Genomic DNA, 18,069 nt, shown 5'->3' with positions numbered 1-18,069 from the left:
ACGCTCGGTTTCTCCACCTGTGTGTGGTGCATGCAGTACGGCAGGGTCTGCATGTTGTAACGGCTGCAGGTTTATGTCCCATGCCATGTTCTCAGTTAATGAACAGCGGATGAGAAAGGGCTCCTGCTGATAATGTGCTGTCAGTCCACTGCTCTGCTCCAGTCTCTGGACCCTGACCAGAAAGGCTACACTGGGCTCCTATGGCTCCTGTGACAGGAAATCTAGGTGCCGCTGGACTGCCTTCTCTAACTAATGGAGCTTTAGTCCATCACTGGATACAATATACACTCTGGCAGAGGCAGGAGCCAGGTTCACAGAGGGGAGAGAGGAGGAGGGATGATGCTGGCATGGTAGGAGGAATACAATTGTGTTACGCTCTTCCACTGCCTGCATAACACAACTGGTAGGATGCAGAAAATAATATTATTGAACTACGGGTTGACGCACGATCCAACACCACCACCTCCTAGACACATTCTCACAAACTAAACCACAAAGGTCTGTCATCACAAACAATTCTTGACAACAGATTACTGAGTCACACCTCTCTGGGATTTTCTGTAGTCTAGGACTGGCAGTGAAGATGATTTTGGGAGTTAAATCATACTCAGCCCATTTGTGATACACTGCCAGTGTTGCAGTGTGTGTGTGTGTGTGTGTGTGTGTGTGTGTGAGAGAGTGAGTGATGCTACCTTGCATACAGTCCTCTATCCGATGGATGAGCTGGTAGGACTTGCAGCGGTCCAGTAGGGTTCTGATTGCTGGGAGGGGGTCCAGCACGATGGTCTCAGGGTGGGCATCAATGTAGTCCTGAAACACACAGCGGGGAGATGAGGGAGCACATACCACAGCTAATGTAGGTAGTCTGGACACACAGCGTAATACAGACACTTCACAGTAGGCCATGGATGTGTATTTCCATCATGCCCACTGTGTTGTGTGTGTGTGTCATCATGCTTGCAGGCCAGTGGGTTACATCACTGTCAGGTCAGCGTGAGGTTTACTGATTTATATAGCTACACGCCAGCCTCCACCCTCCTCTCCAGTCTCTCCCAGTCTCCCCACTCCACACCCAGTCTCCACTTCCATCTCCCCACTCCACTTCAGTCTCTACAGTCTCCCCCTCCGTCTCCCCCTCCGCTCCCAGTCTCCCCCCGCTCCCAGTCTCCCTCCCCCGCTCCCAGTCTCCCCCCTCCCAGTCCCCCCCTCCTCCGCTCCCAGTCCCCCACCCTCCTCCGCTCCCCAGTCTCCCTCCCCCGCTCCCAGTCCCCCTCCTCCGCCTCCCAGTCTCCCCCTCCTCCGCTCCCAGTCCCCCCCACCCTCCTCCGCTCCCAGTCTCCCCACCCCCCGCTCCCAGTCTCCCCACCCCCCGCTCCCAGTCTCCTCCCCACCCCCCGCTCCCAGTCTCCTCCCCACCCCCCGCTCCCAGTCTCCCCCCGCTCCCAGTCTCCTCCCCACCCCCCCGCTCCCAGTCTCCCCTCCCAGTCTCCCCCCGCTCCCAGTCTCCACACTCTCCATTTTCATCTCTGCCCAGTCCTTTCTTTCTGCCAGCTTCTCATCTCAGTCTTTTAGTTATTCTCTAACAGATGCTTTGGCCCACACATTATGCAAACTCAACACTCCCCCACCCCACAGTGAAATCTACATTTCTCATACATTAGGCTAAATTGCCTAACATAAAAATACATCCACACACAGGCACAAAAATGCCCGCCTACGTACACACATTTAGTCAAACAGACATTTTTCCTTGGGACTGAAAATCCATCTGCAGAGAGACTATGACTCCTGCCAACGCTGATCAAAACATCCATGCTGTTACATAAGACAAACGCGGGACAGAGTTGATTCCTTGATGGGAACTTAAGTTTCGGCAGTGTGTACTAGACATGTCTACCTATATACACAAAGAGAATTGGCAAACATATTTATTATGAATAACCTAATTCATTGGCCTACACTTGCTTTAGAGAAGGCCACTCAAGTCCAAGTGTTTCGTGGTGGTATTCACAATACACAAGCACTAGCAGTGGTTGTATGTTGTGCAATAGAAGGCTGTTATGGTATTTTCCCCTACAAGTCCTCTAAGGAAAAGACGACTAATTTCATCCTTAATCCACAGGAAAATGTTGGGTGCTGTTTACAATGTAAAAACAAAGCCTTATACAGCTAGAAGACCTAGAAGTTATGGTCTAAAGAAAGTGTGCAAACTATCAGGCAATGTTTGCACAATGAAGTAAGTCCTCATTCCCCAAACTACAGGATAAAGTGACAGTTCTGATCATTAATGTGGTTTGTTTCCATGCAACTGAATGCTATGTTGTGTTATATGTGACGTTCAGTGGCAGGGTCAAAGCTCAACTCTAATCTCCCTGAGAGTGGCGTTTCTGATAGCAATACTAGCCCTTCACATGGCAGGATGGGAATATCCCACAGTCACCTGCGGCAACGACCTAGTAGTATCATTTCAAGAGGTGGAGTCACTGACTGGCTATACTGACGGGTACAATAGGCTTGAGAGAGGAGGGGGATGGTTGGATACTGCATCAAACACTTTTTCAAGCAATGCCAGATCAATTCACACAAGAACACAAAGACAACCATCACCACACACACCTGCATGACCCTCACCTTTCAAAACACCCATTCATTTCAAACTGTTCCCGCAGCTACGTGAGACACACAAAATTAGTGTGCAACATTCACAGCACTGGCTGTTCCGGTGATATACGGAAATACATTACCACTTCCCCTTCTAATGAGCAAAACCACTTTAATGGCCAGACACGCTGTAGTGAAATCGATCTGTGGTGTTGTGGAATCATACAGTTGTGCTTCTCCCTTCCTTTTTACCCCCTCTCCATTTCCACCCCCCTCTCCCCGAGGCGCACCTGCACTCTCTGCACCAGCAGGACTGACTGTGTGTCGTTCTGGTCGGCCTCCAGGATCAGGTCAGTCAGTTTGTGGATGATGACGTCCAGGGGACCCTGCTCCTCCAGGGGCTGGCTCAGGTCCAGCTGAGGACAGACACAAGGGAGACGTCAGGGGTTAGAGGTCAGCAAGGAAACAAACAAGGAAAGCTACTGTACCACCACTGTAGACATAACCCGTCTTTATTTTGTATGCCTGACGTATATTTTTGGTAACACTCTTGGTAACCTATGTAGGATGATGCAGTAGAGATACAGGACTAGCTTGGCCTCAGACTGAACAGTTATATGATAGGTCTGGCTCCTGTGGGCAGTAGAGTACAGTAGGTCGATACTGGTGTTGTGGAGCCACTGGGGGAGTTATGTGGGTCAGCACACATACCCAGAGGACGGACACACACACACCCTCTCACTAGAAGAGGAGACTGAATTGTGCCCCAAAGCCTCTCTTCTACTAGGGTACATGCTGTGCCCAAATCACAAGGAGCCTCTATTGTGATCTAAGCTGAATGGATCCACTGTAGTGTGAGGGAGGGTTCCAGTGTGTGTGCATGAGAGCGTATTCTGATTCTCTCCATCTCTGGGTTTGTGTGCTTTAGACCGTACCCATTTCTAAGTCCCTTTTATCAGCATGTCTGAGTCCGCATCATGTCTGTATGCAACTGGACGCACGCGTGTGTGTGTGTGTGTGTGTGTGTGTGTGTGTGGCCTTCAGCTGGGTCATCGTCAGCAGAGAGGCTATGCCTGAAGAAAAAGGGCCAATAATAGACCTATTTTGGACACACACACACAGCAGAACAAAAAAACTGAGTCTGAGGCCTGGTTTCCCGATAGCAATGGAACTTAGGCTTATGAGTGTTTTAACAATGGATCGTTCCAACAAACGGCCCAAGATGCAACATGCATTTCCCAAAACACCACAGTGACAACGTTTGCAGGTGCATCATGGGAGCATGTGCCGATACTGATAGGTTCAAAAGAAAGGCAGCACTGCTCCATTCAAATCTTACTTTAACATTAGAATTATTCCACAATACGGATGACAGATCAGCTCCTACAGATATCACCTACGGCTGCAAATATTGGAGGAAGGCTTAATCTAATGCCTACCTAATAATAATGCACTAAATCATATTTGGCACATCATTGCGCACGTTAAACATTAAATATATATCGGGACAATAATTAGACAGTAGCCGATAATTAGCAAATTAGAACTCAATGGATTGAGGTCTGTACCCTATTGTCCCTTTTTCAGGACCCTGTCTTTCAAAGATAATTCGTAAAAATCAAAATAACTTCATAGATCTTCATTGTAAAGGGTTTAAACACTGTTTCCCATGCTTGTTCAATGAACCATAAACAATTAATGAACATGCACCAGTGGAACTGTTGTTAAGACACTAACAGCTTACAGACGGTAGGCAATTAAGGTTACAGTTATGAAAACTTAGTAGAAAGGCCTCTTTAGTGTCCTTACTCTGAAAAACACCAAGAAGATGCCCAGGGTCCCTGCTCATCTGCATGAACGTGCCTTAGGCATTCTGTAAGGAGGCATGAGGACTGTAGATGTGGCCAGGGCAATAAATTGCAATGTCCGTACTGTGAGATGCCTAAGACAGCGCTACAGAGAGACAGGAAGGACAGCTGATCGTCCTCGCAGTGGCAGACCAGGTGTAACAACACCTGCACAGGATCGGTACATCCGAACATCACACCTGCGGGACAGGTACAGGATGGCAACAGCCAGAGTTACACCAGGAACGCACAATCCCTCCATCAGTGCTCAGACTGTCCGCAATAGACTGAGAGGCGCTGGCCTGAGGGCTTGTAGGCCTATTGTAAGGCAGGTCCTCACCAGACATCACTGGCAATAACGTTGCCTATGGGCACAAACCCACCATCGCTGGACAAGACAGGACTGGCAAAAAGTAGTCTTCACTGACAAGTCGCAGTTTTGTCTCACCAAGGGTGATGGTCGGATTCGCATTTATTGTCGAAGAAATGAGCTTTACACCGAGGCCTGTACTCTGGAGCGGGATTAGGGTCAGTCATGGTCCGGGGCGGTGTGTCACAGTGTCATTGGACTGAGCTAGTTGTCATTGCAGGCAATCTCAACACTGTGCGTTACAGGGAAGACATCCTCCTCCCTCATGTGGTACCCTTCCTGCAGGCTCATCCTGACGTGACCCTCCAGCATGACAATGCCACCAGCCTTACTGCTCGTTCTGTGAGTGATTTCCTGCAAGACAGGAATGTCAGTGTTCTGCCATGGCCAGCGAAGAGCCCGGATCTCAATCCCATTGAGCACATCTGGGACCTGTTGGATCAGAGGGTGAGGGCTAAGGCCATTCTTCCCAGATATGTCCGGGAACTTGCAGGTGCCTTGGTGGAAGAGTGGGGTAACATCTCACAGCAAGTACTGGCAAATCTGGTGCAGTCCACAAGGAGATAGCTGCATTAAGTACGGCAGTGTGGTGGCCACACCAGATACTGATGGTTACTTTTGATTTTGACCCCCCCCCCCCCTTCCATTTCTGTTAGTCACATGTCTGTGGAACTTGTTCAGTTTGCTGAGAATAAATGCAGTTGACAGTGAGAGGACGTTTCTTTTTTTGCTGAGTTTATGTGGTCTGAGGCAGTCAGTAGGTAACACATTTTAAGTACAACTTTAGTAACAATGGTTTTTGGAAACAGCTCAGAGATTTCATGACGCTCCAATAACAAGGTTATAATGATGAACTTGGCCTTACGGTGCTTTTGGGAAACCGGGCCCAAAGCTGTCTAATAGCAAGGAAGGATACAGCGAGGCTGAGCATGCTTTCTTTCCTATCATTAACGATAGGCATTTCGCAGACTCCAACATCAGTACTTGCTAACTGCAAAATATGCAAATAAATAGGCTTACATGGTATGGAATGACCTTTTCTGTTACACGTTATAAAACCTATTGGTACAGTAAAATGTGTGCTTTAGCCATTGGCCTTATACACACACCCAGAGGATATTTTCCCCGGTACCGAACTGGTCGAGCAGGTAGCCTCTAGCTCGATTCTGTACTAGACAAAAACATAGTCTGTCTTATGTTAAATATAAGATCACTTGGAAAGCATTGTGCGGCTTGACATTGTTATGAGCGTTAGGCCGTTAGCCATTGCTAGCACCAGTGATCCATGTCCCAGAGGGGCTTCAAAAGACATCAATTGCCATTTCTGTTATTGACTCTGATCTTCTTCAGTAACTGGAGATCAGAGTCAATAAAAGAAGTTTAGCTTGCAGCGCTAGTCTAAGCAGCTTCGAGAGGCCCCATTAGTTCACCAGTGTCCTTGGTATTCAGTATGGGAGCCAAATAGACACACCTTAACAGCACACAGTGGGTCAAAAACTAAACGTTCAGCCCAGAGAGATGAAAAGCTACGGAACATGGTCTGGCAGTGTAGGCTAGGCTGGTCAATCATTCTAGGAGAGGTGATGGATACATTACTTATTAGCCTTTGTCCTGCTTTGGTAAAAAAAATAAAAAATAATAATATATATTTTTTAATCTGTCCTACCTAGTTTACACGGCAGTCTGGGGCTGAAAGACTCAAAACACACAAGGACATAGGGGGATACAGGCACTGTATATACTGTGCTGTGAAGACAACAAACATCACAGAGACAGGGCACACAATACTAAAGGCATAGTAGTCAGCAGAGGTGAAGAGGACACACTGGTCTCAGGGTTTGCCCTCCAGCGCACGTACGGGTTGTTGGAGAACAGCCAGAGAGGATTTGGCTGTGCGCCACAGCTCCTAATCTCCTACTTCCACAAAAAAAGAAGTCCTGTCTACAGCGTGGCCCCTCACACACACCAGCAGTGACATGGAAGTCGGTCCCATCCCACTATGCACGTCACGGATGGAGCACGACCTTGCTCTAGCACTCCCACAGAAGACTTTGCGAAGCCGCTGATGTTATGCTAAACACTAAAAACAGAAAATGGCAATTGACGTCTTTTGAAGCCCCCCTGGGACATGCAGAACTGGTGCTAGGCCATGCCTGTGACAGACATCACAGAAAATACCCACAGTCCTGCAGGGAGAACAGGTCAAGGGCAGAATGTTTCCAGCTTTTATGCTCGTTCTACTGAGGGGCTTTGTGTTGTCACATTCCCCAGAGAAATGTTTTCTGATCTACAGAATAGTGAGGATCTACAGCAGCCATCTCTTCCAACCATATACACTGAATAAAAATGGTAAAGTGTTCGTCCCATATTTCATGAGCTGAAATAAAAAAAAATCTCATGAAAATGTTCCATACGCCTAAAAAGCTTCTCTAAAATTGTGGCACAAATTTGTTTACATCCTTGTTAGTGAGCATTTCCCCCTTGCCAAGAGAATCCATACATGTGACAGGTGTGGTATATCAAGAAGCATGATCATTACACAGGTGCAACTTGTGCTGTGGACAATAAAAGGCCACTTTAAAATGTGCAGTTGTCACACACACACACACATCTAAAGTTGCGGGAGCGTGCAATTGGCATGCTGACTGCAGGAACGTCCACCAGAGCTGTTGCCGGATGTCCACCAGATCGTTATGATCATGCTGTTTAATCAGCTTGATGATATGCCACACCTGTCAGGTGGCTGGATTATCTTGGCAAAGGAGAAATTTTCACCAAAGGAGGTAAACAAATGTGTACACAAAACCTGAGAGAGAAACATTTTGTGCATAATGGAAAAATTCTGGGATCTTTTATTTCAGCTTATGAAACATGGGACCAACATTTTACATGTTGCATTGATATTTTTGTTCAGTATAGTGCCAGGTTCTTGCACCTCCCTGGAGCCATAGGGTAATTGGACTTATGTCTCAGCAGTGTCTCCCTCACTCTCTCCTACCTCACAGATTGTGGAGGCACTCAACCAAGCCATCTTAATGACGGACCAAGTTTTGGTCGCCACTTCTTTTTGACTGTCCAAACGACTGGGGTCCAGTACTCATTTCTCACTGTAGATTTGAGATCACTGAGAAGCTGAGCTGAACTCCAGGGTGGAGTGAAGACGACAGCTGCTGAGCCTGTGCTCCAGTGACTCTCCTAAAGCCTGAGAGAGACGGAGGAAAGACGCTACTGCTGAGCTGCTCTCTCTCATCTGAGGCTTCATTACTGAAGGCCTTCTGCTCCCAGCCCCCTCTCATGCCAACAAGTCTCACCCTCACCCAGGTCCACAGGAGAGGGCAGATGTCTGGGGTGATACAGTGCTAGAGGTCAAAACAGGTCAGAGATGAGCATCTCTGGCAGAGATCTAGATAAAGAGCATTTTTTCCCCCTCACCATGAGTGAAAAAACATAGGCCCCCTAAGATCATGCTACAGAGCGATGGGACTGTAGGGAGGAGAGGAACAGTAACATTTCTTCCCTAAAGGGATGGAATCCTGTAAATGTTTTGTGCTCATAAAATAGACAACAGCTGCATCCTTACGAATTATACATTCAAACCACACCCAATGGGTGGGTTGAAGACACTAAAATCCCTCAGTCAGTCAGTTTCCCCAGACACACAGGTATTGTTTAATCACTGCAATAGGCATCCAACTGGTTACCTCAAGTATGCAGTCGATTAAACTGGAGTCCCTGAACTAAGCTGTAAAATGAAATCCAAAAGATCTCATTAAATGTTGGATTCCTCTGACTAGTAGCTACTCCGAATAGACTAGAGGAATATCAGCCACATAATGCTTTACGGAGTGAGTCTTATCAATCTCGGTGGGCTACAATTAAAATGATATACAATTACTATTTTTGATCAGTGGGAGAGCTACAATAACAACCAGGAAATTAACTTGAAATTCCCTAGCACTCAGCGCATGATAAACATTTAACAACATTTTTCCTGGGAAGCAACGTTGTCCATTTCCTTGCCCGGTTCCACTTGCTAGCAGAGAACATTGGCTTCCCCCAAGTCTGGTGGGTTTATTTTATTTTTTATTTCACCAGGTAGGCTAGTTGAGAACAAGTTCTCATTTGCAACTGCGACCTGGCCAAGATAAAGCATAGCAGTGTGAACAGAAAACACAGAGTTACACATGGAGTAAACAATTAACAAGTCAATAACACAGTAGAAAAAAAAATGGGCAGTCTATATACAATGTGTGCAAAAGGCATGAGGAGGTAGGCGAATAATACAATTTTGCAGATTAACACTGGGGTGATAAATGATCAGATGGTCATGTACAGGTAGAGATATTGGTGTGCAAAAGAGCAGAAAAGTAAATAAATAAATAAATAAAAAACAGTATAAAAACAGTATGGGAATGAGGTAGGTGAAAATGGGTGGGCTATTTACCAATAGACTATGTACAGCTGCAGCGATCGGTTAGCTGATGTTTGAAGTTGGTGAGGGAGATAAGTCTCCAACTTCAGCGATTTTTGCAGTTCGTTCCAGTCACAGGCAGCAGAGTACTGGAACGAAAGGCGGCCAAATGAGGTGTTGGCTTTAGGGATGATCAGTGAGATACACCTGCTGGAGCGTGTGCTACGGATGGGTGTTGCCATCGTGACCAGTGAACTGAGATAAGGCGGAGCTTTACCTAGCATGGACTTGTAGATGACCTGGAGCCAGTGGGTCTGGCGACGAATATGTAGCGAGGGCCAGCCGACTAGAGCATACAAGTCGCAGTGGTGGGTGGTATAAGGTGCTTTGGTGACAAAACGGATGGCACTATGATAGATTAATTAATATGGGTTAATATGGGTTAATATGATCAGCTCCGAAACATACAGACTAATGCACAGAGCCTTGGGAGAAGGCTGCTTTCTCATGAGCTCAGGGCAAAGGGGTCAATATTAATGAGGTTGTGGAAATCATTTAGAGAATGATTAGCATGAATGGAGGGCAGAGGAGGACAAGAGGGAGAGAGTAAGAAAGGACAGATTGTGGATATATGAATGAAAAGGATGAAGATAGAGGAACCTTACTCTTCCCCCTCAGAGAAATCCTGAAGTTTTTCCCACACTAGAAATGGAAATATGAAATGAGCTCCCTAAGGGCCGACCAATTTAGGTCTGTTCACAGAGCATGTCGTCACAGTCGTTGCCATGCCCTCCAGATGTCCTAAATCTCTGCCATTGACATTACTGACTGACTTTCAAAACAGGGACATAAATGTTGCTTTATTGCAAGCTCTGCTCCAATAAACGAGTGATATTACAATTAGTGGGCCTATGGAGGAAACTGGCTATCATGGCCCCAGGAAGGTTCTCAGCAGGAAAGGTTCAAACTCCTTTGCTTAAAATAGAACAACATTCTCTAGTCATTTTTTTGTCAGCCTTTAAATCAGTGAGTCCCATGAATGAGGTATTATTCCCAGAAAAACTGAAAATGTAAAAGTTACCCAAACACTGCATCAAAAGGGAACGATAAAGCGCTGTTCACAGGAAAATGAACTATGCAGATGTTTATGCAAGGCAAAATGGAGTATAGCATATTATTATTTTAGTTGCCATTATTGATGTTAACCACCAGTCTACTAGAAAAGACTTGGCTGTTATAAACAGGGTCAGCAATAGGGTCAGCTTGATGGTGTGTGTGTGTAGTGGAGTGGGTTTAACCTTGATCAGACCACCTCTTCCTCAGATTCACCACAGCCAGACAGGAGCAACAACACAGATAAGAGCTGTCCTTGTACAGTAACTGTATAAAAAGGAGTTTTGAAGGCAACATCCCAATTCAAAACAAACAGGCCTATCGGGACCAGACTGGCTCACTATATTGTGACTGATTCCACCCATTATCATCTAGGGATTTTACAGACTTCTCCGGAAAGCACACAGACCTGCAAGATGACATTGTCATGTTTCTCTAGCTGTGCAACATTTCATTTGAAATGGTTGTCATCTCATCCAACTGCCCCAATATGTTTGCAAATATCAGGATCAGAAGTCTGTATTAAAACAGCACTTTAACACAAAACAGAATGTAGCTAAATATATGTGAAATGCATTCATCCTGTAAACAATGTGAAAACACTGTTTGGTATACTCTTTATGACCCTGTGCACCCCACTCCCTCCCAATACAGCGTCACTCCATTGTTATAATAAGGGATGACAGCTTTATACATGGACTAGCATAACAACGCCAGAGCATGATAATGGCTGCCATTGTCTCCCGTGTGGCGGTCGTGCCACAGGAGCCACTGACTGGCACAGGGCTCGTCTTCCTGGCAGCTCGCACCCTCACCGACTCAAAAACAAAACCTGCAGGTGTAGGTCTGCACTGCGCAGCAAGAGCTGGGCCATATGGACAAACAACTGCCTGAACTGATGCAATATCCATAAATAGAACAATAACTTTATAAACAATGTTAACCATGTTTAAAAATATATATATACATTATCCTTTAACTCCAAGACTCATAAGAGTCTAAGCCCTGTCTAAAATGGGGGAGGGGGATTCTAACTAAGCTATTGGGAGCTGTTTTAAGAAGGTAATACCAATGATTATTTTGCTATTCGATTTTGAATTCTAACATGCTGACTACACAGGGCCCGGGATCAGGACAAGCAAGTGGAAATATCAAAAACTCAGGTCGAAACGCATGAAACATTCATGGACATTCAGCTAGCTAGCTAGCTAATTTGTCGTGGGATATAAACATTGGGTTGTTATTTTACCTTACAACGCACAAGGTTCTTTTTTTCAGGGATCTTTGTAGAATTTTTACCCATTTTGGGTAACACAAAATTGTGTGTTCTCTACTTCGACAATTAATCCACAGATAAAAGTGGGGAAATTTAGAACATTTCTAGTAATCTCTCCTTCTGTGGACATTATGTGGCAGTTGGCAACTAACCAAGGTGCATTAACCACCACCTGAACTGGCGTGTGGACTTCAGCTCAGTTTTCAGAATCACCCAAGTGGGTATATGCTCCTAAAAGCCAATGAAGAGATGGGAGAGGCGGAACTTACAGCGCATCACGTGACAAAAATAGAACCTATTTCATATAGGTCCTAAGTCCTATGTTAAGGCCTGGCTATGCAGAGGCTGCAGATACAGACGAGCAGTTTGGATGAAATTATTGAATTACATGTTTGTGCAAATTTATTTTGTAACGCGAGCGGTGTGGCCAGCATGTTAGACCCCTTGAAGTATTAAAAAAAAATACATACACATTTTCTGTATGAAAAATTATTTTGGGGCCTTACTGCCATTATCCCATACAAACACATTGAATAACAGATTCAATACACTGAACAACAGTTTTGTAGACCTGCACCAGGCTGGGAAGACTGAATCTGCAATAGGTACGCAGCTTGGTTTGAAGAAATCAACTGTGGGAGCAATTATTAGGAAATGGAAGACATACAAGACCACTGATAATCTCCCTCGATCTGGGGCTCTACGCAAGATCTCACCCCGTGGGGTCAAAATGATCACACGAACGGTGAGCAAAAATCCCAGAACCACACGGGAGGACCTAGTGAATGACCTGCAGAGAGCTGGGACCAAAGTAACAAAGCCTAACATCAGTAACACACTACGCCGCCAGGGACTCAAATCCTGCAGTGCCAGACGTGTCTCCCTGCTTAAGCCAGTACACGTCCAGGCCCGTCTGAAGTTTGCTAGAGAGCATTTGGATGATCCAGAAGAAGATTGGGAGAATGTCATATGGTCAGATGAAACCAAAATATAACTTTGGTTAAAACTCAACTCGTTGTGTTTGGAGGACAAAGAATGCTGAGTTGCGTCCAAAGAACACCATACCTACTGTGAAGCATGGGGGTGGAAACATCATGATTTGGGGCTGTTTTTCTGCAAAGGGACCAGGACGACTGATCCGTGTAAAGGAAAGAATGAATGGGGCCATGTATCGTGAGATTTTGAGTGAAAACATCCTTCCATCAGCAAGGGCATTGAAGATGAAACGTGGCTGGGTCTTTCAGCATGACAATGATCCCAAACACACCGCCCAGGCAACGAAGGAAGCATTTCAAGGTCCTGGGGTGGCCTAGCCAGTCTCCAGATCTCAACCCCATAGAAAATCTTTGGAGGGAGTTGAAAGTCCGTGTTGCCCAGCAACAGCCCCAAAACATCACTGCTCTAGAGGAGATCTGCATGGAGGAATGGGCCAAAATACCAGCAAGTGTTTGAAAACCTTGTGAAGACATACAGAAAACATTTGACCTCTGCCAACAAAGGGTATATAACAAAGTATTGACCAAATACTTATTTTCCACCATAATTTGCAAATAAATTAATTATAAATCCTACAAATGTGATTTTCTGGATTTTTCTTTCTCATTTTGTCTGTCATAGTTGAAGTGTACCTATGATAAAAATTACAGGCCTCTCATCTTTTTAAGTGGGAAAACTTGCACAATTGGTGGCTGACTAAATACTTTTTTGCCCCACTGTATATACTTCCATTTGTTTTTTCAATTGGTACCAAGGGACCTTAAGATGAGTCGTGAGGCATGGGGGGTATTCTAGGGCAAAACAGAACTGACATGTTCGTGAGAGAGTCTCACCTTTCCAGAGGGGTCATATTAGTGTGCAGCCCAAACTGTTTGGAAGTTACAGACAGAAGTTGGTAGATTGGCTGAACCAACTTCAGACGAGTCCCAAGACGCTTGTGGGGGTCATAAAGTAAAATGGAGAACACGATCGTGTTGTTCTCATCTTTCCATAGAGTTCATAATAGTTTGTAGGCCAAACCATTCGGATGCTACAGACAATTTTGTGATTAGACAAATACCGCTCTAGCTCTGTCACCTTTTATCGCAGAAGCACAACATAGGCAGATGCAGTGGACTGAGAAGTATCCAATGCGAAAAGACAGATCTCAAGCTTAAAACAGACAGATTTTTATGGGGAATTCTGTATTATGCTAATTAGATGTTCATGTGGGCACAGACGTCGACCTTAAGTTAGTTAAACTACTACTACTAGTTTGATGGTTGTGGTCATCAATTGTCCCATTAACAGTCAACCATATTCCATTTCTAACTTCACATTGCTCGAGTATAGGTTACTTATCATAACAAATGATATTAGCAAAATGCCTGTGACACGTAATCGCTATGGTCAGTGTCAATCATTTTCAGTTTATTGTCCCAGCTCTAGTGACAGCACAGCTAAAATTATGAGAAACAGCTGAGTCGGAGCATGGGAGAGGACAGAGATAGCCTGGTGGTTGTAGAGACAAGTGTGTGTGTGTGTGGTCAGTGTATTAAGAGGCGAGGGGTGTGGGCGCCACAGGCTCTGGGCTGTAACGATCTGATGGCCTCCCATGAGGGTTGAGAGCGTTCAGAAACAAAGCGCTGCTTACTTTGGGACCATTCCCAGGACATCTTTCCGTCTGGGTGTGCTGAAGATATCTTCAGGAAAAAAAACATAAGAAAGAACACAAAAGACGGCATAGAAAAACAGCACAAAAGGAGAGGCAGAGAGATAAACAGCTCTCCATTTCCTCTTCAAGCTACAGAAGCCCAATAAATACAAAAATCTTGGAATTTGTTTGAACGACTTAGTATTCCGTTTGAAAGGCTTAGTAAATATAACAATTGTTTATTTTTACTAAAATCGTTCAAAGACACTTTGTCATTCACACGATATAATTGTTATTTTGTCTAATTAAGCCTCATTTGTTATGCAGTTTGTCAGACAATGTAATGGTTGCTGCAACCATTCATTCACTGATTCCATCCATTGATATGATTGACACTTCTTTGATAGCCTAAAGCAGGGCTGCTTTTAATACAGGAGCATGTAAGTGTGTGAGTGTGGAGAGAGGTGCAGGGAATAATTTAGCATATTTAAAAAATGCCCTCACTCCGGCTACAATTTCACTCTGATACTGCTTAGCCACAAGTGTTGGGCATGCTCTTCCCAGAATATTTTGTTTCCATTATCATTATTTGTTTAATTAGGGCTATTTAGTTGTAATTATTTAACCCACAATCGCCTATATCTAGTTTATATTCTACATTCTAACATTAGGATAAAATCCAGACAGCTGTTGTTCTGAAAGAACTGTAAAATCTGGATCGATACACATCAGCTGGGCTAGACAATCTGGACCCTCTTTTTCTAAAATTATCCGCCGCAATTGTTGCAATCCTAATTACTAGCCTACTCAAACTCTTTCATATCGTTCTGATATCCCCAATGATTGGAAAGCTGCCGCAGTCATCCCCCTCTTCAAAGGTGCCACCCCCTAGACCCAAACTGTTATAGACCTATAACCATCCTTCCCCGCCTTTCTAAAGTCTTCGAAAGCCAAGTTAACAAACAGATCGCTGACCATTTCGAATCCCACTGTACCTTCTCCACTATGCAATCTGGTTTCCGATCTGGTCATTGGTGCACCTCAGCCACGCTCAAGGTCCTAAACAATATCATAACCGCTATCGATAAAAGACTACTGTGCAGCAGTCTTGACCTGGCGAAGGCCTTCGACTCAGTCAATCACCACATTCTTATCGGCAGACTCAATAGTCTTGGCTTCTCAAATGACTGCCTCACCTGGTTCTACTTCTTAGAGAGTTCAGTGTGTCAAATCAGACGGCCTGTTGTCCGGACCTCTGGCAGTCTATGGGGGTGCCACAGGGTTCAATTCTCGGGCCGAATCTTTTCTCTGTATATATCAATGATGTCGCTCTTGCTGCTGGTGATTATCTGATCCACCTCTACGCAGACGACACCATTCTGTATACATCTGGCCCTTCTTTGGACACTGTGCTAACAAACCTTCAAAAGAGCTTCAATGCCATACAACACTCCTTCATTGGCCTCCAACTTCTTTTTAAATGCTAGTAAAACTAAGTACATCACAGTGCCATCCGTTTTATCACCAAAGCCCCATATACACTACCCACCACTGCGACCTGTATGCTCTCGGTGGCTGGCCCCCACTACATATCCGTCGCCAGAACCACTGGCTCCAGGTCTTTGCTAGGTAAAGCCCCGCCTTATCTCAGCTCACTGGTCACCATAGCAGCACCCACCCGTAGCGCACGCTCCAGCAGGTATATTGCAATGGTCATCCCCAAAGCCAACACTACCTTTGGCCGCCTTTCCTTCCAGTTCACTGCTGCCAATGACTGATTTTCTTGGAATAGATACATCGTAATATAAATCAATATAATTAAGCTAAAATATCATAAATAAAAAAAAGGCCAGTATCAGCTTCTTTTCATGAATAAAAGGGAATAAATAAGCTCAAACTGCAGCTGTGAAAGTATTTGCACACAGAAGTAAACCCCAACAAGCTTCACGTGCATTGTGCATGGAAAATGTGCTCTGCAAGTTAATAATAAAGACAGAAAAAAACAATGTTTTGAAAAGCTACATATCAAATTAGGCATAATTAGACAAAAGAACAATTCTCGTTTGAACGACGTTGAACCAGATACTAACAACTTATTATTTATTTTGACAAGATACTAAGTTGTTCAAACAAGATAATTCCAAGAGTCTACGCTAGTTTTTTTTGCCTTGAAACGGAAGCCCGGAAGACCAAGCATTTTGGGTTGACGAACAGATTGCAGAGAGCTATTATGAGCCCTGGGACAGACACACACACTACACAAACTGTGTTCCTCACTGCACCTCTCTGGGGAGGTTCCCATTGCTTGGAAGGCGGCCACGGTTACTCCTTTATTTAAAGGGGAGATTAAGCTGATCCTAACGGTTATAGGGCCTATTTCTATTTTGCCCAATTAATCAAGTATTGTAAAAACTTGTCAATAATCAACTGACTGGCTTTCTTGATGTCCATAGTATTCGCTCTGGTATGCGATCTGGTTTCCGCTCAGGATATGGATGTGTCACTGCAACCTTAAGTTCCTCAATGATGTCACTATTGCCCTTGATTCTGAACAATGTTGTGCTGCTATTTTTTAATGGACTTGGCCAAACGCTTTTGATACGGTAGACCATTCCATTCTTGTGGGCCGGCTAAGGAGTACTCTCTCAAAGAGTGCAGTGTATAAAGTCAGAACATCTGCTGTCTCAGCCACTGCCTGTCACAAAGGGTGTACCCAGAGGCTCGATCCTAGGCCCCACGCTCTTCTCAATTTACATCAACAAAATAGCTCAGGCAGTAGGAAGCTCTCTCTCATCCATTTATAAGCAGATGATAGTATTATACTTAACTGCCCCCCCCCCTAGGATTTTGTGTTAAATGCTCTACAACAAAGCTTTCTTCAAATGTCCAACAAGCTTTCTATGCCCTTAACATTAGTCTGAACACCTCAAAAGCAAAAGGTCATGTGATTTGGTAAGAAGAATGCCCCTCTCCCTACAGGTGTGATTACTACCTTTGAAGGTTTAGAGCTTGAGGTAGTCACCTCATACAAGTACTTGGGAGTATGGTAGACGGTACACTGTCCTTCTCTCAGCACTCTTCTGTAAACTGGTCATCTCTGTATACCTGTCGCAAGACCCACTGGTTGATGCTTATTTATAAAACCCTCTTAGGCCTCCGTCCCCCCCATCTGAGATATCTACTGCAGCCCTCATCCTCCACATACAACACCCTAGTCACATTCTGTTAAAAAGGTTCCCAAAGTGCACAATAAGAATTTGTTCTTAACTGACTTGCCTAGTTAAATAAAATAAACATGTGCGTGCACATTACAAAACGGTTGGTCACTAGTGTTTCCCTCAATGAACGAGAAAGGTAATGTCCTCCCGAATGTGAATTAGAGGTCGACCTATTATGATTTTTCAACGCCAATACCGATTTATGGTGGACCAAAAAAGCTGATACCGATTAAAATCGGGATTTTTAAAATTTGTAATAATGACAATTACAACAATACTGAATTAACACTTATTTTAACTTAATATAAAATCAATTTAGCCTCAAATAAATAATGAAACATGTTCATTTTGGTTTAAGTAATGCAAAAACAGGGTTGCCATGTAAAAATGTATGCCATGTAAAAAAGCTAACGTTTAAGTTCCTTGCTCAGAACATGAGAACATATGAAAGTTGGTGGTTCCTTTGAACATGAGACTTCAATATTCCAAGGTAAGAGGTTTTAGGTTGTAGTTAATATAGTATTTATAGGACTATTTCTCTCTATATCATTTGTATTTCATATACCTTTGACTATTGGATGTTCTTATAGGCACTATAGTATTA

At 44.5% G+C, this 18,069-nt stretch overlaps 1 protein-coding gene across 2 annotated transcripts in view; it reads right to left on the bottom strand.

The window, feature by feature from the left end:
• Nucleotides 1-18,069, bottom strand: part of LOC115138552 (inositol-tetrakisphosphate 1-kinase-like) — a 55,244-nt gene that overhangs the window by 21,464 nt on the left and 15,711 nt on the right. For both annotated transcript variants that reach the window (XM_029675488.2, XM_029675487.2), the window contains exons 4-5: nucleotides 2,892-3,017; nucleotides 693-810 (exon numbers count right to left, since the gene is read on the bottom strand). In XM_029675488.2, coding sequence (XP_029531348.1) covers nucleotides 693-810; nucleotides 2,892-3,017 — 244 coding nt within the window. The remainder of the gene's footprint in view (nucleotides 1-692; nucleotides 811-2,891; nucleotides 3,018-18,069) is intronic.

This window comes from Oncorhynchus nerka, linkage group LG12 (genome assembly GCF_034236695.1).
Source record: "Oncorhynchus nerka isolate Pitt River linkage group LG12, Oner_Uvic_2.0, whole genome shotgun sequence".
Lineage (NCBI taxonomy): Eukaryota > Metazoa > Chordata > Actinopteri > Salmoniformes > Salmonidae > Oncorhynchus > Oncorhynchus nerka.
The sequence above is the reverse complement of the archived record's forward strand: the minus strand, read 5'-3'. Positions and strand labels throughout refer to the sequence as shown.